The sequence below is a fragment of the Zosterops lateralis genome (assembly GCF_965231275.1).
Source record: "Zosterops lateralis genome assembly, chromosome: 7".
NCBI classification, from domain to species: domain Eukaryota; kingdom Metazoa; phylum Chordata; class Aves; order Passeriformes; family Zosteropidae; genus Zosterops; species Zosterops lateralis.
Genome location: NC_139767.1, coordinates 14478661 through 14504461, shown reverse-complemented (window position 1 = coordinate 14504461; position 25801 = coordinate 14478661). Strand labels below are relative to the sequence as shown.

The 25801-nt window shown below is 40.3% G+C and overlaps 1 protein-coding gene across 1 annotated transcript in view; it reads left to right on the top strand.

Annotated features, from left to right (window-relative positions):
* Positions 1-9507: 9507 nt before the first annotated feature.
* PPP1R1C (protein phosphatase 1 regulatory inhibitor subunit 1C) overlaps positions 9508-25801 on the top strand; it is a 48845-nt gene continuing 32551 nt past the window's right edge. Inside the window, 3 exon segments of the mRNA XM_083865754.1 lie at positions 9508-9844; positions 9846-9993; positions 12296-12356. Of these exon segments, the coding sequence (XP_083721880.1) occupies positions 9765-9844; positions 9846-9993; positions 12296-12356 (289 nt within the window). The 5' untranslated portion in view covers positions 9508-9764.

Here is a 25801-nt window from a genome sequence, read left to right as displayed (position 1 = left end):
TCCAGCAGTAGCTGCCAGCAACACCTTCTATGGAGACAGCAGCCTGACTTCCTGGTGCTCCACCAAGAAAAGTCACTTGGTAACATCCCAGATTATCTGAGGTATTTCATCTTGTAGCTTGTAAGAACATTTGATCTCAGCAGTGCAAATCCTAGTGTTTAATATATCCTGAGAAATGAAAAATACTGCCAAATTTTCATCCAATTGATGGAAGTCAAATTTCTGAGGTTTGGCTATAATTTAAAATAAAGGCATTTCAAAATGACATTTCTAAAACTTTTACTAAAACTAATGGATATAAACACATCTGTTTTTCCATAATCTGGGTAACAGATTTTTGCCATTCTTAAAGACACTTCCAGCTAATATTTTCTGAGTGACACTTATATGTAGGAATGCCTATAAACTGCTTAAAAATATTTTGGTGCATCTGATATAGAGGTTAAGTTGAGCTGTTGTCAACTTCTATTGACAATTCTGTTTGTGCCTTAGGAACATTCATCATTATTATTGAACCCACACCTACTCTGGGTGACTTAGCATGATGGTTTTCTGAGCATGGACAGTTTTTCTTTTGTTTAATGATTCAAACTGCTACTTTCCTTGCAAATTAATGTTCTCTTTTTTTCTGCCAGCCTGGACCATGATATGGATTATATGCAGATTCAGACAGCTTTATTAGTGGCAGGTAAATATTGGTCAAATCAAATTTGCAGCGAATAAAGCCAGATAGTATTGCCAGAGATATTTTGGATGCTTTTCTGAAGTTTGCTATGACAGTGACCTTTGTCATTGCCAGTTGGCTGTAGGAGTAATGGGAGAACCCACCTGGTCATGTGGCTTAAAGACTTGTACCATTGGTGACATTTTGGCTTTTTCAGTCATAGGGTTGGTTCATATGGCACCGGGCTTGTTGGAGACAGATGGGGTTCACTAGCTAAAAGGGGTAAAGGATTCTAGCCCATGGGTTGGCAGTGGTGACTTGAGAGGGCTTTAAACTAGTTTGGAAAGGAGAGGGAGATAAGACCAGTCTCACTAGAGATGGGCCTAGGGGCAGGTGGTATCAATAGCCCAGGTGATGTGCTTCCTCACCAATGCATGCAGTGTCAGTAACAAATGGGAGGAAGCCATTGTGCAGCAGGAAAATCATGGCAGTGTCCCTCAGAGAAATGTGCTGGGATGACTTGTGGGACTGGAGTGCTGCAATGATGGTTACAAGCTCCTCAGAAGGGACAGGCGAGGAAGCAGAGGCAGCAGCGTGGCTCTGTACATTAGGGAGTGTTTACTCTATGCAGAGCCAAGGACAGTGATGATAAGGTTGAGTGCCTGTGGGTGAAAATGGGTGGAGGAATGCCAGCAAGGCAAAAATCCTGGTGGGAGTCTGTTACAGACCACCCAACCAGGATGAGGTGGCAAATGAACCATTCAATAAACGCCTCACTGATGTTTCACTGTCGTTGGCCCATTATTCTTGTGGGAGGTTTTAACTTGCCAGGTGTCTCCTGGAAACTCCAGCAGAGGAGAGGAAACAGTCCTGGAGTGTGCAGAAGAGAACTTCCTGACACAACTGCTAAGTAAGGCTACAGGGGGTGGTGCCCCACTAGATCCATTTACAAACAAAGAAGGGCTGGTGGGAGATGCTGTGCTCAAGACAGCCTTCAACCACGGAACCATGAAATTGTTGATGAAATAAGGAGCAGGATCAGCAAAACCTCTACCTTGAACTTCTAGAGGGCAGACTTTGGCTTCTTCAGGACACTGGTTAAGAGAGGCCCTTGGGAATCAGTCCTTAATAACTAAGGGGTCCAGCAAGGCTGGATATACTTTAAGAAGGAAATCTTAAAGATGCAGGAGCAGGCCATCCCCATGTGCTAAAAGAAGAGCTGGTGGGGAAGAAGACTGGCCTGGCTGAACAGGGACCTTTCACTGGAACTCAGGACAAACGAGACACTGGAAGAAGGAGCAGGCAACTCAGAAGAGCACAAGGATGTCATTAGGTCATGTAGAAAAAAAGTATCAGGCAAAAGCTCAGCTAGAAGTCGATCTGGCCACTGCTGTGAAAGATACTAAAAAGTGTTTTTATAACTACATTAACCACAAGAGGCAGAATGAGGAATAGCTCCATCATTTATTGGACATGGGGGGTAAAATTGTCACCAAGGATGAAGAAAAGGCTGAGGTACTTAATGCCTCCTTTCCCTCAGTCTCTAAGAGACAGACCAGTTATCCTCTGGGCAATCAGCCTTCTGAGCTGGTAGACAGGGACAGGAAGAAGAATAGGTTCCATGCAATCCAGGAGGAAGTATTTAGTGACCTGTTGTACCATGTAAACATTCACAGGTTTGTAGGGCCAGGTAGGACTCACTTGAGGGTACCGAGGGAGCTGGCAGAAGAGCTTGCTAAGCCACTCTCCATCATTTTGTATCAGTTCTGGTTAATCATAAAAATCCCAGCTGGAGACTGCCCAATGTGACACCCACACACAAGAAGTGTGGGAAGGAGAATCCTGGGGAGTAGAGGCCTGTCAGCCTGGCCTCAGTGCCAGAGAAGGTTATGGATCAGATTAACCTGAGTTCAATCTCATGACACATAGAGGACAACCCAGCATGGATTTAGGAAAGGTAGGTCCTCTTAGGCAGTGTGATATTTTTATGACCAGGTAGCTTGCCTAGGTGGTTGAGGGAAAGACTGTGAACATAGTCAGCATTTGATACTGTTTCCAACAGCACTCTCCTGAAAAAACTGGTGGTCCATGACTTGGACAGGTGCACTCTTTGCTGGGTTAAAAACTGGCTGTACGGCTGGGCCCAGAGAGTGGTGATGGATGGTGCTACATCAAGTTGGTGGATTCTCTGATTTTGTGATTCTAATATAAAGTCAAGGGCTGAATTTTTGAAACCCTGAGAGCTTTCTGGGTATGTTAGAGCAACACCCTCGTTAGTATAAAGACAAACTGTCTTTAGCCTACTGCAGAGCAATACATGCCTGTAGCACAGCTCAAATCAGAAGTCTGTGGGCCTTGGAGAGTTTTTGATTGTTTTGGGGTTTTATTTTAAGGTAAGTATTTTTCTAGCCCCTCTGTTGTGGTGAAAAGCTACAAAAGTTACCTCTGCTGAAATGTGGAGACACCTCAGCATTCAGCAGCTGGAGGCAATAGCCGGAAAGGTGGGAGCAGCCCCCACATCATTTGGGTTAGTGCTGTGATGCCTGTGAGGCACAGCTGCAGCTCACCCACAGCACTGTTTTGGAGAGCTGGAAAGGAAAGAACTGAGGATGGCCCTGTAGCCAGCTGCAGGAAGGAGGAGAGGCTTCTGCTGGTAGTTTCTGCAATGCTGTCTGGAGACAGAACTCTAAGTGGACCTGCCACTGCCAAAGGAACTGATATGCTCTTGAAGCTCTTTCAGGTACTTTTGCTGACCATGACTTCCATAGAGGGAAGGCTGCCTTGTATCCCCTGCTTTTTCTACACTTGTGGTGTGCAGGCCCTTGGCAGCCTGCCTTTAGTAGGCAAGTGATGCCCAAGATGCTCTCTGCTGAGCATTTCCACAGCATTTGTCTGCTCTGATTGCTGTATCCTTTAAAGTGACAATGTGGAGAGTTTCTGATGCAGCCCAGCCACTGAGAACTGCTCTGCTGAGCCTGGAGGGGCAGCGTTGGTACTGCCCTTTGGTTTGCTGGGCAGAGAGCTCACACTGCAAATACAGCATGGGGCAGAACATTTACATTGTTACACCACAGATAAATCTGTTTCAATGAAACTGGCCGCAAGAAGATACTGATTAGGGGAGAGGGAACCAGAGCCCAGTTTGGAAACTGAAGCAATTAATGGCTAACAGTGTAAAACAAAGCCTAAACTACTGGAAACATATTCTTTTGGAGGACTTCTTTCATAGGAAACAAAGCCAAAATTATGAAACTTGGATGATGTCATAAAACAGAATTATTGGTGATTGGATGGCTTCAGTCCAATGAAACACTTTTGTCTGAATTAACATGATAATGTAAGAATTATATATGATTTGATTTTCAAGAAAGCCAAGAAACTCATTAACTTGACATAAAGGAAATTTAATTTTTCATGTGTGATTTTAGATGTGATGGTAGTCTTTCATTTTCATGTCATAGAAAAGAAATGCACAATATTTTTATGAGAGTTCTAACAATAGAAAGCAAGGCAGTTTAAAAAAAAAGGAAAATAATTTGATAACTCCTTATAGCTTATATATTTTGTAATTCTGCATAGATGCTTGCTGAATGATGGTTAATAAATACAGAAATATCTTTTCTTTCTTGGTCAGGGTAAAAGGAGAAATCTTGGACAACAGCTGAGTAATGGAATGGTAGTGATGAGAGAGCAGTACAATGAAAAGCCAGAATTGCATCAGTGAGTGAGTAGAGTTCCTGCTCATTGTGCAATCTATAAGCTGAGGTAGCCCTCAGCTCCTGGCTTGTCCCTACTCATGGAGCAGTCCCGTTCCTGCTACTCCCAACACCTGTATAGGAAATACCAAACAGTTGTGCTGCAGCCACCTTGCCCAGGTCACCAAAAACAGGTCCTGTCCTCCAGCTGTGTCTCAGTCCCTCACTTGCAGATGCTGCAGGCAGGACCTTGAGGATTGTTGTGATACCTTTTGGTTTAGCATGTTATCAAAGCAGGAGGAGGAGGCAAGAAAGAAGGGACATCTGAAGAGTCTCAAATTGAAAAATGAGGATTTTAAGGACATGTTCTGAAACTGGCATACTGAGCATTTTTTAGGAAATTGGTGGCTTTTCATTTTCTGCCTGGGAATGTGTGTTTGCTCAGGAGTTTTCTAACTCGGACTCTGAATGTGTGGAAGTTCATTCCTTGGTTTATCTTCTACATGTTCTATATTTTACCTTTTAACTTTCTTTAAGAAATTTACAGTAACAACTGAATTTTGTATTTCAGTTGTTTAATTCAGTGACATAGTCAGTCAACTTTGCATTAAAGATTTAATATGGAAATAACATAATATATTTTTATTCTAAAACCTATATGCACTATACAATTCTGTTTATTGAAAAACGTATTAGATTTACCCTATTCTTGGTAAGGAAGCAAATTATAGCATCTCTTCCTGCTGAAATACCCTCCTAAAACCAGTACCAGAATTTTGCTTCCTGCAAAAGTCCATTTTAGGCAAGTATCTTTTAGGCAAGAAGACTGTCTGCTCGGGTCCTGTCCCATTAATCCAGCTCATTTCCTATGTCTTGGATGTGTGTATTCTATCGATAGAAGTGAATAGGATCTAGCAGTAAATGTTTGTACATTACTTCAAAGTGTGGAGAGCTGTGAATTTTAGAGGAAGACTGGAATACACAGTGTAGGTTCTTCTCTGCTAGGATAAAATAACTTTAAACTGACTCCGATTAAAACCATACTGCTGAGGAATTATTATCTTAACCAAAAAGCTTGTATAAATAGAAATAGCAGTATCTTTTTACTTATCTAGGCTTTATATATCCACATATATAGTTAGTACATAACTCCAAACCTGATATTCTGTGAATAAGAACTGGTGATGGAAATTTGGGTTAGGCTGTTACCAGGACAACAGCTTTTACTGAATGTCCCACTGACTCTGTCACTGCTCAGAAAGACTTTCTTTTCTGTTCTTCTTCTTGACCTGTCTGTGGCAGCACTTGGTACTCACGAGGCAGATGAGATCTGCTCTGCATTCTCCCACCCTTGCAGATTTTAAATTCTTTGCATTTTGTATATATAAATAGCAGACTGTGTTTCCAGCAGCTTAGTGGGAGTCACCCTGCTTGCAAAGCTGTTTTGAAAGGAAAATTTCAGTGTCATTTTGAATATGTAATATTTTATTCTTGGAAGGCCTCTATCTCATTTCAGCACCTGTGAGTGAGGCACAGTGCAGTGCCCCAAAGGGACAACCTGTCCATGAACAGGTATGTTGTGCACAGCAAAGGCCATGTCCAGTATTCATGCTTTCTCCCTCTCTTTCTGCTCATGGCCAACACCAAGAGCTGTGAAGCTGATGCCCCTGTCAGGACAAAGGCCAGGAAGAAGTTGTTTGTCAGTTTGTTAGAAAAAGGCAGAAGGAAGGGGCACACTGAGGTCCTTTTGGCTAGAGCAGAAATCCAACCTGCTCTGCAGTGTTTCTCTCTCTGATGCTGCTGGGGCTGCCCAGCAATATGCTGAGGACATGCTGCTGTGAGGAGAGGGGGCAGCTGGAGAGCCCAGGGAGAGCACAGATCAACACATCTTTGTTAAATCACTCACATATCAGTGGCTACAAAGGAGAATTAAATTTAAGAGACACCCTGGAAGAATTGCCACTTCCAAGCTGAGCCCTTGCTCTGCAAAGGCAGCCTGTTGGATCAGGATGCTGTAACTTAGTACTTCTTTGCATCTGCACTGGTGAATTTAAGAGCCAAAGGCTTAAGAAGGTTTGTTTTACAATGAACTCCAGCTCTGCTCTCCTCTCAAGAGGGATGCTGCAATAATCTCTGACCACACCAGAAGAGCTGAGGCAGATCAGAGCCACAACAAAAATTGTGCAAAGAGAGTGTGGATCAGACACCCTTGAATTGCCATCCCAGAAGCCTTGTCTTTTGCTGGAAAGAAGATATAAACCTTCCCTAGGACAGCAGGGGAAATAGCTCAAGCAGGAACTATGCCATGAGTGCTTCCATAGCTCATCCCCACAGCAGGATATTTTAAAAGGCAGTGCATCATACAAGAACATAGAGAACGACATAGGAAGGAAAGATCTTGGACAGTTATTAATATTATTTTTAATTCCATTATACTTTTAGCTGAATCATGAAGGCATCTGAAACTGAAATTGTGGGGAGTGCGCTAAAAACAGAAGATAAACTACAAGGATGTGTCAGTACTTAAATGTGTTTCAGCTCTTCCCCAGAATATGATGCAATCTATGGAAAATGCCAGCACACTTTGCCTGGAGACTTCTAATGCTGCAAATTGGTGTAAGAGGGAGCCAAGGTAGGCATCCTGAAATGCTATATCTGAGTGCTCTCTCAGTATGCCTATTACACTATTTTAAAAATACTGCTATTGTATTAGTGCATGTGAAGATTGTTGGGCAGCCAGCTCCAAATAGTCACAGGGAGAAAATCTGCAGGAAGCAAATACTTCCACATCACATTGTTGGGGGGCATCTTTCCCAATCCTAGCCAGCCCCATTAAGGATTTGTCCTTGTGTTTTGTTCTGTCCTGCTGTCTGTCTCCCTTCAGAAGCTGCCAAAAAGTGGTTTTGTTGGTTTGGGTTTTTTGTAAGGTTGTCAAGATTTTTTTTTTAACATGCCATTGATAAAAATGCATTTGAGACATGGTTCCTTTGGACAGCAATGTCCAGCAATCTAGAGCTGAAACACAGTTATAATTCTTTGAGCATTTAATATTTTAATAAATTTTTACTGTCTCTGTACAGTTTTTTTAATTACTTTATCATAAATATAAGAAATGTTAAGCCCTTGCAATGATAATTATAGCTCCTGTAATCAGTAATGTATATTAGAATTCAATTGTACAATTTAATACATGAAGTTTCATTGACATCTAGAATAAATATTTTATGGAAAACAGGGTCTTTTTCTAGAGAAAATTGATACTTAAAATATATCATTTATTATTATTTATGGTAGCAATGCATCTGGAAAACATTTTTCTCCCATTATCTGGGACTAGAAAAACAAACATTATTTTCTTCCAAGTATGCAAATTCAAGAGGAAAGCCACAACTTCAGGTCCCTGCATATGTCCTCCCCTATGTGTAACCCTGTGTATGTGGGTGTGTGTATATCCCTGGTATGTCTGAAGCTGTCATTGAAGATCATGGCACATCTGTGCATGAAGGACTTGTGAAATTGGATAATTAGACCATCCTGAAAACAGCTCTCTAATTGTCCTGGTGAAAGCAGAGTATGTCTCTCTTACTTCAGTGCCTTAGACTTCGTTGTGCCAGCACAACTGCTACAATTGCACCCTCCCTTTACTTGTGGAAGTCTATAAAGCAAATTATGTTTTGTCTTTGTAGGAATAGTGAAGGCTTAAATGAAACACTGAATATCAGTGTTCTGTGCATCTCTTTTATTTGTTGTGGTAAATGAAGCTAAGCATTTCACTTAAGCACCAAAAATATTCAGGACTCAGACTGAGATCTGGTCTCAGGCCCTGCTTCTAGCAGCTGGTGGGACCATGTATCTCCAGAAGGCTTCAATCAGACTCTCCTGTGATTCAGGAATCTAAGTTAATGCCACTAAACTATCAAAAGAAATTGAATAAGAAAGTTGCCAGCTAGTAGCTGTCAGCTGGAAACCACTGTGGTTCAGAGTCGCTTTGATTTGGATGAGGAGGGGAATTTTGGCCCTCATTGAGATTTATTTTTTGATCATTGAGCCAACTGGATCCTTAACTTAAAGTGTGTCCTCACCTCCTAAGCTTTATTAGGCCCTTCAAACCAGCTAGCTTGTGTGCTTTCTTCTGTTCAGAAACACCCTGGTGTTCCAATAATGTCATGATTTTAATTTGTAAAAATCAAAGCCAAACAAGTATTTAATATCTGACTTGCTGGTTTGTTGTGTGTGTACAGCCAGTGCATTGTTCTCATCCACAATCCTCGCTCCTTCTTCGCCTCCTCCACTGGCACAGGTGGGAAAGCACTCAGTGACTCAATAAGCTTGTGGTGAACTGTGAAAATCCTTAGTGCTCTCAGTGGCCTGAACAAAGAATATTTTCAAATTCCTCTGAGTTTTGCAGAGGTGGGTTAAGTCAGTGATTGCTGGGTATTGTTTCACACACTTCTCTTGAATTAACACAAAATGACAAGTGAAAAACAATTATATTCACAAAGGAATACTATTGATTGACCAAATTGTTTTCCTGGTCTTGGAATGAGGTGCAGATTTCGTACCTTTAAGTAGGATTTAGCCTCTGAATTTTAGTCATCCAAAAGTAATTTAACTAGTCTGAATCATCTTTCCTTTTCCTAGGGTTAATGGAGAGAAAATGTAATCTTGAGTAAACACTATATCCCACTTTACTTGGATACAATGTCGATGTGCCCTAGCATGAGGGAGCCCACAGAGGTGGCTCCAATGGGGGTGTTCTCAGTATCTGGAGTCACATGAAACGGAGCCCATCAAAATAATCCACAGTCTAAATCTGCAAATCAGGCCTAAGGTGCAAACCCACCAGAGAAGCATCATGAAATTGTGGGCAACTCTGTAGCATCATCACCAAAAATCTTCCTGTAAGATTTAGTAGAGTCTAAAACTGTAAGACTTAAAAAATATTTGAAATAGCAAAGGGAATTTTTTGATATGTGAAAAGAGGAGAGCAGTTCTGGCACGCTGTAGCAGGGATCGAATTTTTGAGTCCACCCCTCCTGCTACCTCCACCCCCAAAATCTGAAAACTTCCTGATTTGTGTTCATCAATAATTAAGAGCCCATCAGCAATACTCAGAGGGAGCTTGCATTGCACTTCTGAGCAGCCAGTTAGTAATATACGGTGGAGAGATCCTCTTTTTCAAATCCCAAGGCTCCAGGCCATGCAATGCTAGTATTGCATTTTCAATTAGCTTCTGAGTGAATGCTTGGCATATGTAGAAGTGAGCTGGTACACAATTAGCTTATTGTTCCTTTCAGCTTTCTGCTGAGAGGATCTGAAGGGCTGCTGAAGAGAGGGGAGAGAGGAGAAAAAAAAAAAAAAAAAAAAAAAAAAAGCAAATAGCCAAGGCAGTGGTATCTCTGTGGATGTGGAATAAGGGAGTTGCTGGGCTCAGGCAGATTCCTGTGCTAAGTCGGGAGTTACAGCTGTTCCTGCGGGGACGGCGCCGGCCACAGGACACAGCCTCCATCCAGCTCCAGCCTCTGCTCTCGTCTGCCTCACCTCAGCACCACGATGGAGCCCAACAGCCCCAAAAAAATACAGTTTGCTGTGCCCCTGTTTCAGAGCCAGATAGATCCCGAGGCGGCTGAGCAGGTAAGGAAGATGAGTTTCCTTCGCTGTTTGGAGGGAATAGGGTAGGAATGGGGCAAGATGTGGGTGAGAACAAGTGATACTTGAGGCCTAAAGGCTTTTCTAGCTTATATTAGTGAAACCATAGATTAAACGCTCTGGAGGTTATAGTGATGTTCAATATACATAAAGAGGGAGAAGGATATGTCCTCTAGCCAGAATAAGGCTTCTTCACCTTGGGTAGGCTTATTAGTGTATGTTTGCTGTGCCTTTTCTGTGACTGCACTTCTACCCTAATACTTAGATTTCATGTAAATACACTCAATGAATACATTCTCAACCAATCAATTCAAGTGTATTATATGTACATACATAGCACAAAATTGATAATAGGTACCTAACAGAAATATTGGGAAGAAGACATCTTATTTACCTTTAATTTTAACATAAGAAAACACAATTAATGTTTTGCACAATAGTCATCATTTCAGTTACTTCCAGTATTTCTCACGATTTTAAACAGTCTTTAAGTCATTTTTACAGTGCTTTACATACCTGAAAAATATATGCAAGTGGAAATATGCTGTATTTATGTTCTTGTTGGAATAATGTGTGTACTATTTTAGGTTTTAATTCACTCCCAAAAGATACATGCAATAATATATATGCTGTACTGATATATATATTGAGATATAGATATATATATATATCAGTACAGACGTCTGAGGAAAAAATGTCTATTACTGTGTACAGCTATGTGTAGATGTTCCTAAAAAAAGGTCACAGGCAGTCTTCTGAGAAAACTGGATAAATCTTAATTGGGTGACCCAGTATATTTCTCTCTGTACAAGTCCTTCTCAACATTTGCTTCTATTTGACTGATTTTAGATGATACCAGGGGAATATTATAACCTTGAAAGTTCCACACCATTAGCCATGAAATTATTTGCACCTTTAGGACAGTCATGCGGTTTCCTGAATATTCTGATGTTGTGTCTCTTCAAAGGCAGATGCCTTTTCCAGAAAACAATGAGTTGTGAATGACCACTGAATGCAAAATATTAGAAGGGTGCAGAAAAGAATTGTTTTGAGTCCTCATTTTGTCCATAGGCACTTCTGAGCTGTGAGATGTCTGTACCTTACAGAACAGTTCTGCAAGGAATTCAAGCAGAATGTGTTCTGGTATTTTTCTGAAATCTGTGAGAACCATAGGATTAGGATTTCCTGGAATTCCCATGGCTTTTGAAATGCTGTAACCTATTTTCTGCCTGGAATTTATGGGCAGTCCTTTTTTTGTGTGTGTGTTGTGAGTTTGATTCCAAGTGCTATACAGTTTCACTGTGGGTGTGTGATGAAATTAAAATAGTAAATTCTACAGTCAGCTACAGTTACACTAATCTGGAATAAACCCATTAACCCTGATGATGTAATTTTCCATTTACACCTCTGAAAGCAGAATTTGAACCCAGCTAAATACAGATGTTGGCTCAGCAAATAAAAAAAGAACAAATGCACTGACATTGAGGTTTTATGTCAGAATGGTTTCTAGCTTAAATGCTCCTGGTGCCTCTCTTAAATTCAATAGAATATCAGGCCTGGAGGCTTTCATGAAGCAACACAAAGCTTTCAGTGCAAATGTGTGCATTATAGGAGGGTATTCCAATACCATGCAGTTCAGCCACTGTTAATGGAACAAAAGTAGTTACCCAGTTAAACTCTGAAGAATTGTGTACAATTCAGGACTATATATTGTATATAAAACCTGTTGTATTGGAAATACTCTTTTTAACATCTTAAATACTGGAGTATTTTTCATTAAAGAACAGTGGTAGCACCTCTGACAACAGTTTAGAAATAGAAGTTCATGGGAAGGCATTCCTGCAAAACTCTGAAATGCACTTGCAAAATACTACTAATTATTACTTGTGAGAGCTATGGCAGTACCAGGTATTTGCACATACCAACTCACAAACTACTGCAATCATCTTTCTGATGCAAAGCTAAAAGTCAATATTTTAATATATGATTGATATTTTTCAGCAATACATATCCAAAAACTTAAGATGATTACAAATCCTACAGGTATTTTGGACAGCTCTCCCTGTGCTTTTGTTCTCCCTGAACAAGCAGCAGCATGACCCTGATTGCTGACAGACCAGACAAGCTGTCAGTAAAACAGTGAAGTGCTGCTGTTCTTTAAATAGTTTCCTTTTTAACTTTGCCTGGTCTATACTCTGGAGGACACCAGACAGATTTTTTGCTTTGTGTGTGTGGCAATTGATGGGCACTAATGACTCTCCTTGGTTTGTACCTTGGTTTGTTACAGATCAGGAAAAGAAGGCCCACGCCAGCATCACTCGTCATCATGAATGAACACATGCCCCCAGGTGAGTGCTAACATACCTTCTAAACCACTGAACTTGTATACACAGGATTGGCTGCAAACTGCTTTGATTAACTACATGGTTTTAAAAATCCAGCATTAATTTTGTAGCTCTAAATTTCAAACAATGGATGTTAGGACTGTTTGGAGTAAACCCCGTGAACACAGGTAATTCCTGGCCTTCAGATAATGTCACTGATTTCACTATTTTATCCTCCATGTAAATCTTGGTTATATGTAGAAGGAGAATTAATATGACCCAGGTCTAGTGCTTCCATCCACAAATATTTTCTTTCCCTGAGTGGAGACTTTGGAGACCCATGAAGTCTGATCTCTAGAGATACCAGGCTGGCTCCACGGCTAATTCAACTGAAGGAGTTGTTTCTACGGATTAGATTGTCTTCCAATTTCCTTTTAAAACATATAATGTGTTTTTTCATTATTCTTTTTCAACTGTGAATGCATTATCTTCAACCAGGAGCCCCACAGAAGATCCTCTGTGGGATAGGAGGATTTGAGGTTGAGACATACTTGTCGTATAAATATGACTTTGGAAAGATTCTTTTAATAAGCTGTTTAGGGAGTGTTACAAACAAAAAAGTCCACAAAAAAGGCAAAATCCTCAATACTTAATCCCTTGGAACACAGTGCCTACTTATATTAAACTTTTCCTTTGTTGTGCTCTGCAACATTTTTTTCCCTGCCATATTTCTTAGTCACCTGAATCTTTTCTTGAAATCTTTTTGGAGAGTAGCTTTCTGTCCTGAATTTCTGGTAGTTCAGCTCTCAAAAATGGCATGAAAGGTCTGCCTTGAACTGACTTTCTTTACCTATATGGGATAATAAAGAGCTCTACGCTGTCTGTGTTGCTAGGACTTAATTTAAAGCAAATTCACCTTGACTGTTAATCTCTTTTGCAATTCACTCTGTACACTTTGTACCGTCATATTTCCTTTTATAAACAGATACTTGGTACAATACCAAATCAAAACCAAACAAAGAATAAGAACTCTTTAATTTACAGGAAATTTTACTGTAAACAAAGTGGTGCATGTCTGTTATCACCTTTCCTGCAATGTTCATAATAAATCTTTAAATAAATCATTTTTATTATGAGTCAGGATTGCTGCAAGCTTCAGCCAACTTCCATATAAGTCCATGAGTTAGTATTTGTCTTCACTTATTTATATTTGTTTATTTAGATATTATTTGTTCTTTCTAGATACTGGGAACTAATATTAATGAATTTATTATTTGGCTAAATTATAACCTTGTCCTGTTTTTAAGTTTTTCATAAAGTCAGATAAAAATAAAAACTTAAAAAGCAGCTTCATTTTCCTGCCCTTCACCATGAGGTTCATGTAGATTTCCATAGGGGGTCACTTGCTTAATATGGGCAAGTGTTTTGGACAGGGTGTGTGCAGGTAGCTCTGTGAACCTGCTGAACACAAGGACTGTGAAGCCAGGTTGGGAAGGCAGACAATAGGTTTACAATGGAAGTGCAAATACTAAATAAAGCCTTTTTGGTCTTCATCTTGCAAGGTGCTGTACAGTTTCTGAGATGGTTGTCTGCCTTCAGCTTTCAGAGTGAGCTAGTCCCCTAGGGCCTCTTGACACCCTGCTGATTAAACCCCAAAATGCTGATCAGTTACTGGATTTTAAATAGAATTCAGTGGGATACTGAATAAAATTTGTCTCCAAAAATAGTAAATTCATGACTGCAAATGCATGCAGTTAATAAAAAAGGAAAAAAAATAGTAAGGGAGCTAACTTGACACCCCAACAAATTGCTTTAGAAGTGTGATTCCCTAGACCAGTGGGGAAACTGAGCAGCAGAGAATTCCAGTGAGACTGACAGAGCCACCCTTTTTTTATTAGAGCTGAGCTAAATGAGAGTCCTGCCCCTTGAATTTTACCCACTGCACTATTCCACTTCCTTTATTAGGAGCGAGGAGCTAGTGAAGGATATGCATCCAAGAGTTTGAAATATGTGTCCTAATGCAATTCTAAATGTTTGGATGCCCCTGCAAAGTTTACTCAAATTATCTAAACTTCTATTTTTTTAAAAAAACAGACAGGCATTCTCTAAGAATCAGACTTTTCTATAGCCTTCTGTTACAGCTGCTTCTGATTGCAGCAGGGAAAAAAAAGTAGCATTTTTGTGGTGTTCTGGTGTTCTGGATGCACACCCATCTGGAAACCAGAAGGCAATAAAATGTGTTTGGACGTTTAAGAACTTCATAATAAATTCAGCTTGAGTTCTTCTGTAAAAATATCTAAAAGTTGTTTTCTCTTTAGTCCTCTCATCCATCCCTGATGCCTGTTACAGCTTTGATAGGGATATGTCTTCACCTATTTAGGTCAGATCAATTGTGCTATAAAGTGAAGATGGAATATCTGCTAAGCCTAACTCATTTTAAACCAATGACAGCTACTCAAAAACTGTAAGAAGAGTCTGCTTGACTTCCTTGCTTGCAAGGAAACAGTGTTAGACCACACTGAATGATTTAAAGGCAGGTGATAAATGTCACTACAGAAGCTTGTATCCAGCCTGTAGCATCATTGACTCTCACATTTCCTCATGCTCACTCTACTTGGCATCATATGTAAGTGCAATCACAGTCAACAAAAGAGAAATTTGAGTTGAAGTAGAAACTGTGGTTGCAGTGGACAATATGACCTTGTGAGGCAGCACAGAAATGAATAATCCTTAAGTCTATCTGTAAGTTCCCTGTAAAGTGCCCTTAGACAGGTTATGTCACATCTGAGCAGAGAAACTAGCACTAGCAAACTGAGACTTGAGTTATGAAGTCGCTTAAATCTATTGTGCTTTGGTTGGCATCAATGGAGCTGTATTTCCTGAGCATCTGATGTTTGATTTTGTAATATCAAGTCTGTTTACTTTTGTTCGAAATTATAAGTCCATTTTACTACCTGCGAAGGCAAAGAGAAGTACAAAGTGAGAGAACTCCACAATTGAGCAGCATCTCATCCTCTGAGGGTGGTTCATGGGGTGCACTCACATCCTGCTATAGCCACAGTTACTCTACACCTGCCTTTTGTAAAAGGAACATAGGCATGTGCTTAGTTTTAACACTACACAAGTGTTTAATCCAAAAATTGTTAAAGCTCTCCTGCTTCCTCTTTCCCTTACAATATCCTTGGAGTCAATAAAAACTGAATATCAGCATCACAAGCAGCCTTTTCTGTGTAGGCACAGGCTCCTGTCTCCATACCCAGCATAGCAGAAAATATAGGAATATCAATTCTTATTAGTTGAAATAAAAGTCTAAACATACTTTAAACCAGCAGAATATCATAATGCAACTGCTCAAGAAAAAGCTGGTAGCAAAGTAGAGAACAGATAGCTGAGGGAAGAAAGCACGTCAGACCACAAGTCAGGTTTAATACCATTAGGGCTCACTTTGATCAGAAAACAATGCCAGCGTTCCTGCACAGACTGGCTTTGTCACAGAGCCAACACAACATCAAACAGTCTGGCTGGCAAAGGCTCTTCAAATTATGTCAAAGTGTTCAGTCCTCTTGAAGCATTAGAATATGGGTAAACATTGGGATAAACTTCTGTGTATCTAAATTTTCTATGTATTTGTTGTTCCCAACTCCCCTTTCTGCTTTGTTGCCTGTTTTGACTTCCTTGCTTGTAATGTAAATGTTACTCTGTATTTAGAAATTCAGCTGCCTGTTCGTGCTTTACAAATCTCATTTCAAAGCAGGAAGGATATATTATCACTGAAAAGGCATTAAAAAATGTATCTTCCCAGTATAGCACAGCACATCTGAACTTAAAGCAGTCTGTACCTGTCTCCAAACAAGGAAGGTGCTTGCAGCTCGTGTTTGGGCATTAGCAGTTTTGTTTTCTCACTCCTAGCTGATTTTTGGTTATCCAGAAAGGATCCATGCCTTTCAGCTTACTGTCACTTTCCCAGGGCTCTGCTGAGATGTCTCATGGGCATCTCAGTATTTAGTGCAGCAGCAAACAACACAGCCAGGTGAGTGGTGGGAGGAAAATCTGTCCTTACACCTTTTTCAATTCCATGACAACCCAAAGTAGTTGAGGTTTTTATGCTAAATTGGTTTTAGACACTCCCGGACTTTCCCTGCACAATAAATCTCATTACCACAGACAGATGTGCTTTTCTGCTGATACAAACTGTTCCAGCACCACATTCTTGATGGGATTAATGTGAGTTGCTTTGCCCAGCATTAAGGTTTGTGATTAATATTAGTTGGATCATGCTTCTAGGTGAATGAATATGTTTGGGTTTAGATCTAATGGTCACGTATTTTTTTCTTCCAAGACAAAATAAACTGAGCTCAGGAAAAGACTTACTAGGAGGCAGATGTTTCTGAGCACTGTCAAGCAGTTCTGCTACACTTTCTCAGGGAAAAATCTCAGCAGAAAACTCTTGATCTCAGAGTTCATGGAAACTGATATGTTTTTCAAATGATTGAGATTCTGGTAGGACATACTGCTTACTTTGGTCCAAGAACTAGAGAGTGAGTAAGCCAAATAGCAGCTGTTTTCAGTTGCAAATTTAGGCTTCTAATGTGGTAATAGAGCATTCAGAAAAGCAGTAGGTGAATAAAAATTGTCACTAGCTGTTTTTTTTGTTGTTGTTGTTTGGTTGGTTTGTTTTGTTGTGGGGTTTTTTGGGGTTTTTGGTTGGTTTTTGTTGGTGGTGGTGGTTTGTTTTTTGGGTTTTTTTTTTTGTCAAGCTATATGCCTTCTATGGTTTTTCTATATGCTAAATGCATATGCCATGTAAGCATTCTGTCTCTTTTTATATTGGTCCAGGAGTCTGTGGAGGTGTCTCAATAAGTAATGAAAAAATTATGTCCCCTCACACAAGAGAACTGGTATAGCCCAGTGCACATTACTGATGGCACCAGGATGTTCAGAGATCAGGCACTTCTTGTCAAGGCAGTGAGGACCTTCGTGTTCTTTCAGCCTGTACTGGAAAGGACTATGTGACATAGTGAAACAATGAAATATGTGAAGTAAACATTGCATAAGACCTGACAGGTGATAGGGGTTCCTGAACAGAGATGAAAATCTCTGTGCTTGAAAATATCCTACTGTTTGCAGGATGTGTGGCTGCAAATGTTCAGTGGCAAAGAGCATCCCTTTTTCTTACACTGTGCTCACATGCTTCTTCATATTACTCTGAATTTATTCTGCAGTTCAGACCAATAGAATTCCCTGTGACAAGGCACAGCAAAAGCTCCTCCCACACATGCAGTGTGAATACAGACTCCATGAAAGCTCAAAAAAAGAGAAAAAAAAGTCAAGAACCTGTGCTCGAGCTGTTCCTTATTCAGCCCAGAAGGAACAGCTCACAGGCTCCAGAAAGAAGCAATGAATTTGTTTTAAAAAATGGGCTTTTTTAATAATTCATGAAAATGTTCCATTTCATGAAGATGCTCCATTTTCATGAGAGGATCAGGATATGTCACTGTAATCACTTGTCAAAAGAGTTGTCATGCTCCCTGCAGTGCAGTAAGGACAGCAGGCTGGAGGACAAGGCCTGAGTTGGTTGGGAAGCAGTGAGCAGTGCTATGGTAGACTGAGGTTTATCACCAAAGCAGCCAGCTCCATTTTCACAATTTTCGTGGTCCTGAATACAGTAATTCACAAATAGAAACATTCCGTGTGGATATTTTAGCAATTGTAATGTAAACCACGTAGTCTGAAAGAGTAGGAAACATGTACTATTTCATATAAAGCCCAAATAGAGTCTGGACTGTCTCTCCAGTCAGTAAACAGTGAAGGGTTTGACAGCTACACAGAGACAGTCAAAACAAAACACAATTATGTATGTTCTGGTCAAAATTCACTTATTTTACTGAACTTTTCATGTTTATTTTTATCCATGCTTCCTTCATTTTCAGTGTTTATTGATTGACTGTACAGGTACATTTTACATGACCCATATGAATTAGCTTCTCCTAGTTGGCTGAAGTGAATAAATTAATCACAACAAGAATGAGTCCTTCCCATTCACCAAAGTCTCCTGTCCCTCTGTGAGATGGGGAAGTCCAGGGTGCAAACACTGCCTGAGAAAGCTCTTGAGGATGGATGGAAATAGAGTTTGGATATTCACAATCAGGACTCAAATTTGTACCTACATCAGAGGAGTGGTGCAGCTGAGGGGGCAGGAAGCCAAAACCCCAAAAGCTTTACTTGCTCCCAGTATGGATGGAATTCCATTAATCCAATACTCTTGTTCTAGCCTTGAATACACACGAAATGAATTGAAATAATTTTTTTTAATTACCAGTGCAGCTAAACTCCTAATGTGCACCATGATTTTACTTGTTCCTCCTGTTCCCTGCCTCCCATTGGTTTTGTGTTGGAAGGGTCAACATCCGTGGAACTATCTGAAAGTGAATGTGGTATTTTTAGAGGCTGAACCTTGTACTCTTCATCTGTTTTCCTGGTTCCTTACACAAAAGCACCATAGAAACAGCCTTCTTCCACCCCAGGAGATTATTTGCGAATTCTTTTTAATAGACATGGCTTCACGTTACAGCTCTCCAGCTGCTTGATCATTCAGCGTCAGGCCTGATAAGCTTTTGGAATGTTTACATTTGTTATCACCTCTGTGTATACAGCACGACAGAGCCGTGCCGTGGGTAGGGAAGAGCACTGGCCACGCCTGCCTGGCCTGCTGAGGAAGTTGGCTGGACAGATCCTAACTTTATTGCATTCATAAGGCTTAATATTTTGCTAGAGGAGCTCTTAACGGATTTGCACTGTGCCAAATATTTATACACCTCATGTAGTTTGTTTTGCTGAGAATTCAGAATAGATGGTGAGTTTTCTGGTTAAAAAATGAGGTGCCTATGTGTAATTACTTGTTATAGTCAAAATACTTTAGCTATATTTAATACAACTACATGAGCATACAATTTGGGATGTTGATGGCATTTAAAAAATTAATTTCAATCAAAATATGTCCAGTTTAGCCTATGGCAAAGATTCTGTTTGTATTTGGGGAAAGAGCGTTAAATGGCAAAAAACTCAGAAAATACTTGAAATAAGGTCCATTTAAACATTATAAGACAAAATTTTGTAAACAGGAATGTCAAGATAGTTTGTTTTGAGATTATGTTCAAAATAAACTTCAATAATGTGCTAATATTGATATTTTCAATATATTTTTTAGTTCACATCAGGCAATAAACTAAAATCCATTAATAGATGTTTCAGCCTTGCTGAGGGGAAAAGAATACAACACAGGGTTTTTCTGACCTCTGCTATTTAGTACTTAATGCAGCACTCGTTTACCATGGTGATGTCTGTGGAATAAATAGATAATGCAGATAGATGAGAGAGAATCCAGCTTTTAGCACTAACCTCATTATGTTCAGAATATTGGGAAGGGGTTGCACTTAAAGCATCAATCAAGGTAGCCCATTTATTGAGCTTTTAGAGGCAAAATTTAACTCTTTATACAGCATAACTGAAGTTAAAACTTCACTCCAAAATACATCAAAAGTGAGAATTTAATGAATCTGGACCTAAAGCCAGTAGAGACTAAACAAATTGAATGTACCAGTCCTGAAAAGTTTTGCCAACTACAGAAGGCTGCAGAAGCTCAGTGAGAGTGCAGGGAGTTGCAGAGTTTTCCTTTCTCTCTGACAGCAGAAAGCTCTGCTCTCCTGTGAGCCTGAGCTGCCTGTGTCATCAGCTGGTGGAAACAAGATCAGAGGGACCAGTCAAGTCTCTTTTTACACTAACCAAAGCAGTTCTGGGGTAGAATTAAGCTTTATGTCTATTGAAAGGAGCTCTGTTTTCTCCTTCTCCCCTTCAAAATGGTATTCCTGTGTCTGTATCTAAAATCGCTTCTGATTTTTCTCTCAAATGTCTTTTCTGGAGGATCAAGAGATATCAGAGCAGCAAAATGAAGTACAGTGACCTGCTCCTTCTTTGTTCATGTTTTCCCTGGGATGTTTTCCCAGCATGCAGGTGTCCCACAGAGAATCCATATCTTGGTATTATCCATGCTGTGGAACCAAACTGCACTGGCAGAGTCAGCAGTGCTAAGTAGATGAAGGTGCATTGTAAAGGTTGTGTTCTCTACCTGAGGCCATGTCCTTCATTCTGATAAGACAAGCAGAGAAAGTCACACAGAAAATGAACATGACCAAGATTGAAAGTTCAATACAACAGTGAGCTCTATTGCACCCTACAATATGGCTTATCCTGGTACCTGGACATCCCATAACCTAACCATTTCTGGACAGAGTCTCCACCACCCAAAGGCATGCAGTGATAGTACCTTCCCTTCAAGTCTTTCTAAAGTTCCCTACCACAACTGTTGTCAGGTAGTGGTAGAAAGCAAAGATTTGGATGAACCTTGTCCTGCTCTTTCCTTGGCCAGCTCCATAGAATTGACTCTCTGGGATCAGCTGAAGTGCTTGTTCTGCCTTTTCCCTTTTGTAGTAGGGTCTGCAGGACAGCTGCAGAATCAGGGAGCCATTTAACCTAAAAGCCCAGTTGGTTTGAAAGCGACAGGTTTGTATTACTAAGTGCTAGTTTGCATTCTGTTCTCTTCCAAGTGGAATTGTACTGATGCTCTAAAAGGAAGGGGGTGGGGAGGGAGAACCAGGGGTAAGGGAGAAAAAGAGTTTTCCCTTTAAAGAATTATGACCTGGAAGATTTTTTGATCCTGACCAACATTAGGTTTTTACTGCCTGTTTTTGAAGTACAGTGGACAGCAAGCAGGCTGTTACTGTTAAGAGGTGTGCTTTCAAGCCTCCTGAAATGCTGGTGCTGGTGTGTGACTCAGGCTTTAATGTGTGCAGTACATCCCATAGGACATGTGGCTCATTTCAAAGGAATCACAGCAAGGTGTTTCTGATTGTGACAGCACAAATGGAGATGTATAAAACAAAAGCCATGGTCCCCTCTGTCTCTGGTATGTATTAAAGTTAGTAAACATGCTGAAAAATGCCTTTGGAAATTACTGCTGGCTTATTCTGAGCTGACAGTGATTGCCCTGGGCTGTTCCAGCCCACCTAGTTGTGCTTAAGGCAAGAATGAGATTATGGAACCTGAAATTGCTGACTCTTTGAAGGTTTGGAAAACCCAACAATGGTTTTACCAAACTGATATTTACGTTTTCTTTTTTGTAAAAAAGGGTGCTAACCCCCAAGAAGAACTATTATTAGTAGCTGACTTGATTCCCGTGTAAGATGATACATGTATGTGAGGAGCTCCCTGCATGTGCATTCTAACCACAAGCAAGCCACAAGCAGTTGGCCAGGACTACCTTTACAAAGCATTCTTACTGAAATCCTTGAGGTATTATTCCAAAAGGAAGGAAATTGCTAAGGCAGCAAAAATAGTCACTGGCTAAGGAAAAATTTTATTGTTTTGTATGTTTTCTTCTCCCATGGCAAATGTCACTTTCCAGAATGTGCAAACATATTCTGATAGGATACATTTTAAATGTTTTTATGAGCTATAGCATGCTAAGAAATGTTTGGCTGGGTTTTTTTTGTTTTGGCTGCTGCTACTGGTTTTTATTTTAGAGCTTAGAATATTCCTACAGCTCCCAGCCGAGAAAGGAACCACAGTGATGGCATTTGCAGCTGTAACACTGATACAAAGATTGCAATCAGCAGGGCAATTCTGAGCCATTTTCCATCCCAACTGATTCCTGCACATGAAGTTGTTAGAAAATGGTTTCAAAGTTTATCCTGGGATTTGCTAACATTATATTTCTTGTAATCATCGGTTTTACTCCATGATCTTTGCCTCAGTATTGTATTTAGATCTTCAGCCTCTTCAGTGATTTGAACACTGACTGAAGCCAAGGCAAGCAAGCAGATGGAAAGTAGCACTTTACTAATACTACCCAGTGTTACTGATGGACTCACAACCCCGGGTAGCTATCTGCTATCTCCTCAAGGTACTTGTCTTCCATCTGTGTTTGAAAGTACTTAATGACACCGTTAAGTCTTTTTGCAAATAACTTTGTTATGGCTTCCTCAATGTACAAAATAATTGCAAGCTGCTTGGGAAGTCTTTTGAGAATGAGTTGGGTACATTTGGTTAAACAGTAGCAATGATTAACAAAAATTTAGTAGCGTGGCAGTTTGTTTTACTTGGAGACACATTGCAGACTCATGTTTCTGCTCTTTGAACCTGTTTCTCTGAGTATTTGCTAGCAGCTTCTCGACAGCTCTGGCCTCCTTCTAACCTCTCAAAACCCTTTTTTATCTCCACTGCTCTCCTATTTCCTTCATGTGAGTCTTGTCTTTCCCTGCCAGGTTTCAGGCCGGGTGAGAGTATGCTATGGGTGTGGAAACTGCCCTTGGTCCATACAGCAAAGATACAATCTTTACTGACATCTGTCAGAACAGCTCCTATGTCAATGTAACCTCACAATGAGGTGAGTTCTCCTACACAGCTGGACAACTTTGAGACAACATATTGTGATTCAGGTCTACTTTGCAGTCTTTGTCCTTTGCCTTGTTCTATATGTCTGTGAAAGTCTAATTTTCTAAGGTTTGCTTGTAGTTTAGTTTGGCCCTCCAGCCCTGCCTGGGGCACCCAGAAGTGATGGCTTTCCAGTTCACTTCTGGTTCATGCCAGAAAATCAGTATCTTCCTGGTTTACATTTATCTGCTGCAAGAATAAGGGACTTTTTTTTCTAATGTATATTTCAATCTAAATGGGAGATTTTAATGATTTGAAGTAGCTGTGCATAAAAGGGTCATACGTAGCCCATCATGTATCTTTTAAGTCTTATTTTACTCATTTTGAGACCAGAGTTTACCAACAGCTTTCCCAACAGACCAAGGTTTTTAAATTTCACATCAGTAATCCCAGCAGTTTTCTTCCGTTTGACTCATTTATTTTTTACTTGTTTGAATGTATTAACCTGGACATTCAATGGTGAAGTGAATATTGATATGAGCAAGAGTTTTGACTGAGGCAGTTTATGTATGGCTGAAGTTCTTTCCCAGCTGCACTAACTCTAGAAATAGTTTATTAAATGAGAAAGTATTTTGCCTTTTTTCTCTTTTTTGTTTTTTCAGAGTTTTTGTTTTATTTTGTTTAACCAATTCATGCTGTATATATAGGATAAAATACTGACTTTTAAGTCAATGGCAGAACTTGCTGCTGCTTATGGCCTACTAAAGTCAGTGATAAAACAATTGTCTTTCACTTCTCTCCAACATTCCCTTCCACCCAGCTTTTTTTGCTGGTGCAGGATTTTCACTGAGCATGTGTTGAGCTCCTGTGGGACTCATTTTGCCTATAACACCACTCACTCCCCCTAACACCCAGCACTGGGAACCAGGAACTGATGGACTCCTCTTTGCCAAGGGTCACACCATAGCAGACACCCCAGATTTCTGATTGAGCTTAACTCTGTCATGCTGGGAACAGAAATAAGTACTTCGCTGTTAAATAAGTGGTGTATCTTTGGAATGAGTAAATTTTATGGAGCTTCAAAGCAGTGTGGAGGCAAAGCCTGATCCAGAGCTTCTGCCTGCAGTGACACCCTGTGGTCCTGCCAGAGGTTCCTCCTGGCCCTGATGACAGGAGTCCACATTGGTCAACTGCAAATTACATTAAAAGTTTAGCTCAGAGTCACTCCTGGTAATTTAGTCAGAGATTTTTGTTTGGTCTAGAAAATGTCTCATCTCAGGGATCAAAAGAAAAAATAAAGTACTTACCTCCTCCTGGTTAATCTTATTTAGTCAGTCATTCTTTGGAAGCTGTATCCATTTCCTTCACCAAAGAGGAGTTTGTGCTGCTTAGAAAGCAACTAGAATAAAACATCTTCAAATCTAGCATTGTTTATATTGTGAATTAGAGCCAATCTTTACATTAGTTGTCCAAACAGGATATTTATTTCATTGTGTTTCTCCCTGGGTTGATTACCTCTTTGGGAAGACCTGCCAGCTCTGGAATTGTCCCCATGTCATAGACCCAGGACTTCACATCAGGAACTCTGTTCCTGGTGCTTTGCTCACCTGACCCTCTCTCATGGAGCACGACAGGCCTCCTTGTGTTTCAGAAAAAGAAAATTCTGTGTGGAAGTATTCTTTTCATGACAGTTTTTCCCACAAAACCTGTTTCATGTCTGGTCATTCAAAGCCAGGACAGAATCAGAATAAAGCCTTACAGAGCTGGCAGCAACTGGAAGACCACAAAGTCAGGCAGAAATGCAACATCAAGAAGAGAGGCAGAAAATGTAGTCCTTAATTAAATTTTAACTCTCTTTCAAAATATATTTTGAGAAGCTATATTGGATTTATGGTACTTATTTAGAATTTGTCTTATATTAATATTTATATTTTAGGGAGAGAGAATGAAAAATTTGGAACAAAATGCTTAGGAGAAGGATTATTTTTGTGCTTATTGTAATAATTCTTGATCGCTCTGTGGTGAGGCTGCAGATCTGATTCATCAGTCTTGTATTCTCATTTAATGCCAGTGAAATGAGACTGATTTCCATGAGTCTGGCATGAATCTGGAATAACAAGGTGGTGAATCAGGCACTATCATTCCCTTCTGGGAATCATGTGATGTAAACAAATACATTCAGATTCACATTTGAGGTTTGTAATGTCTCCAGTTTCTTCCAAAATAGATTATGTTTACCAGAATGCAAGTTTTAAATAAATTTTGATCTGTGTAGTTTGTGAAAGGTAGTTTTATTTCATATTCTTATGGCTGTGCAGCTTAAAGTGGGCCCTTAGACACTGTCTGTATGATCAGAGATGTTTGGATCAAATGCTGTTGTGCGCATCAGGAGGAAAAGGATGATGGTTCTTTTCATTTAGTGGCTGACTCTGAGCACCATGAGGAAGGATTTGGTCTAACAAAGCAGATTGCAGCCCCTACTCTCAGTACTAGTAATGGCTACTTGAATATCGAAGGTGGGAAATACAGGGTTGTTTAAATAACTGATTTACCTGGGGAAAAAAATTGAATGTCCAAAGAGCAGATTGATTTGGCCTGTAGTATTTTAATGAAATGCAAAGGGCTGGTTATAGACAGGAGCTAGCTCGGAAAAGCTGTGCTATGATCTCTGGGACAGAGGGATGAGAGGTCCCCTGGTGACAGCGCTGTCAGCACAGTGTGGGACCTTCCCCAAACCACACACCTGAGCTGCAAGCTCCTGACAGGGTAGATAGGCATGCAAATGCCTCTGTATATAGCAAATTCCTCTCTGCCTCATGTTTTCATTAAAGCTTGCTATACAAATCTTGTTATTAGTGCTCCCTCCGGGGCCAGCAGTAATTTAGATGCTGATTAGCGAGTGAGATGCAGCAGCACCGCAGCACAGGCTCGCTCCTGTCAGCGCCAGAGTGAGGAGGGGAGCAGAGCTCCCAGCCACGGCTGCCACGGCAGCTGCCTCCGGGGCTCTAATGAGGGGTTCCTGCAATGGGACTATTTTCAGA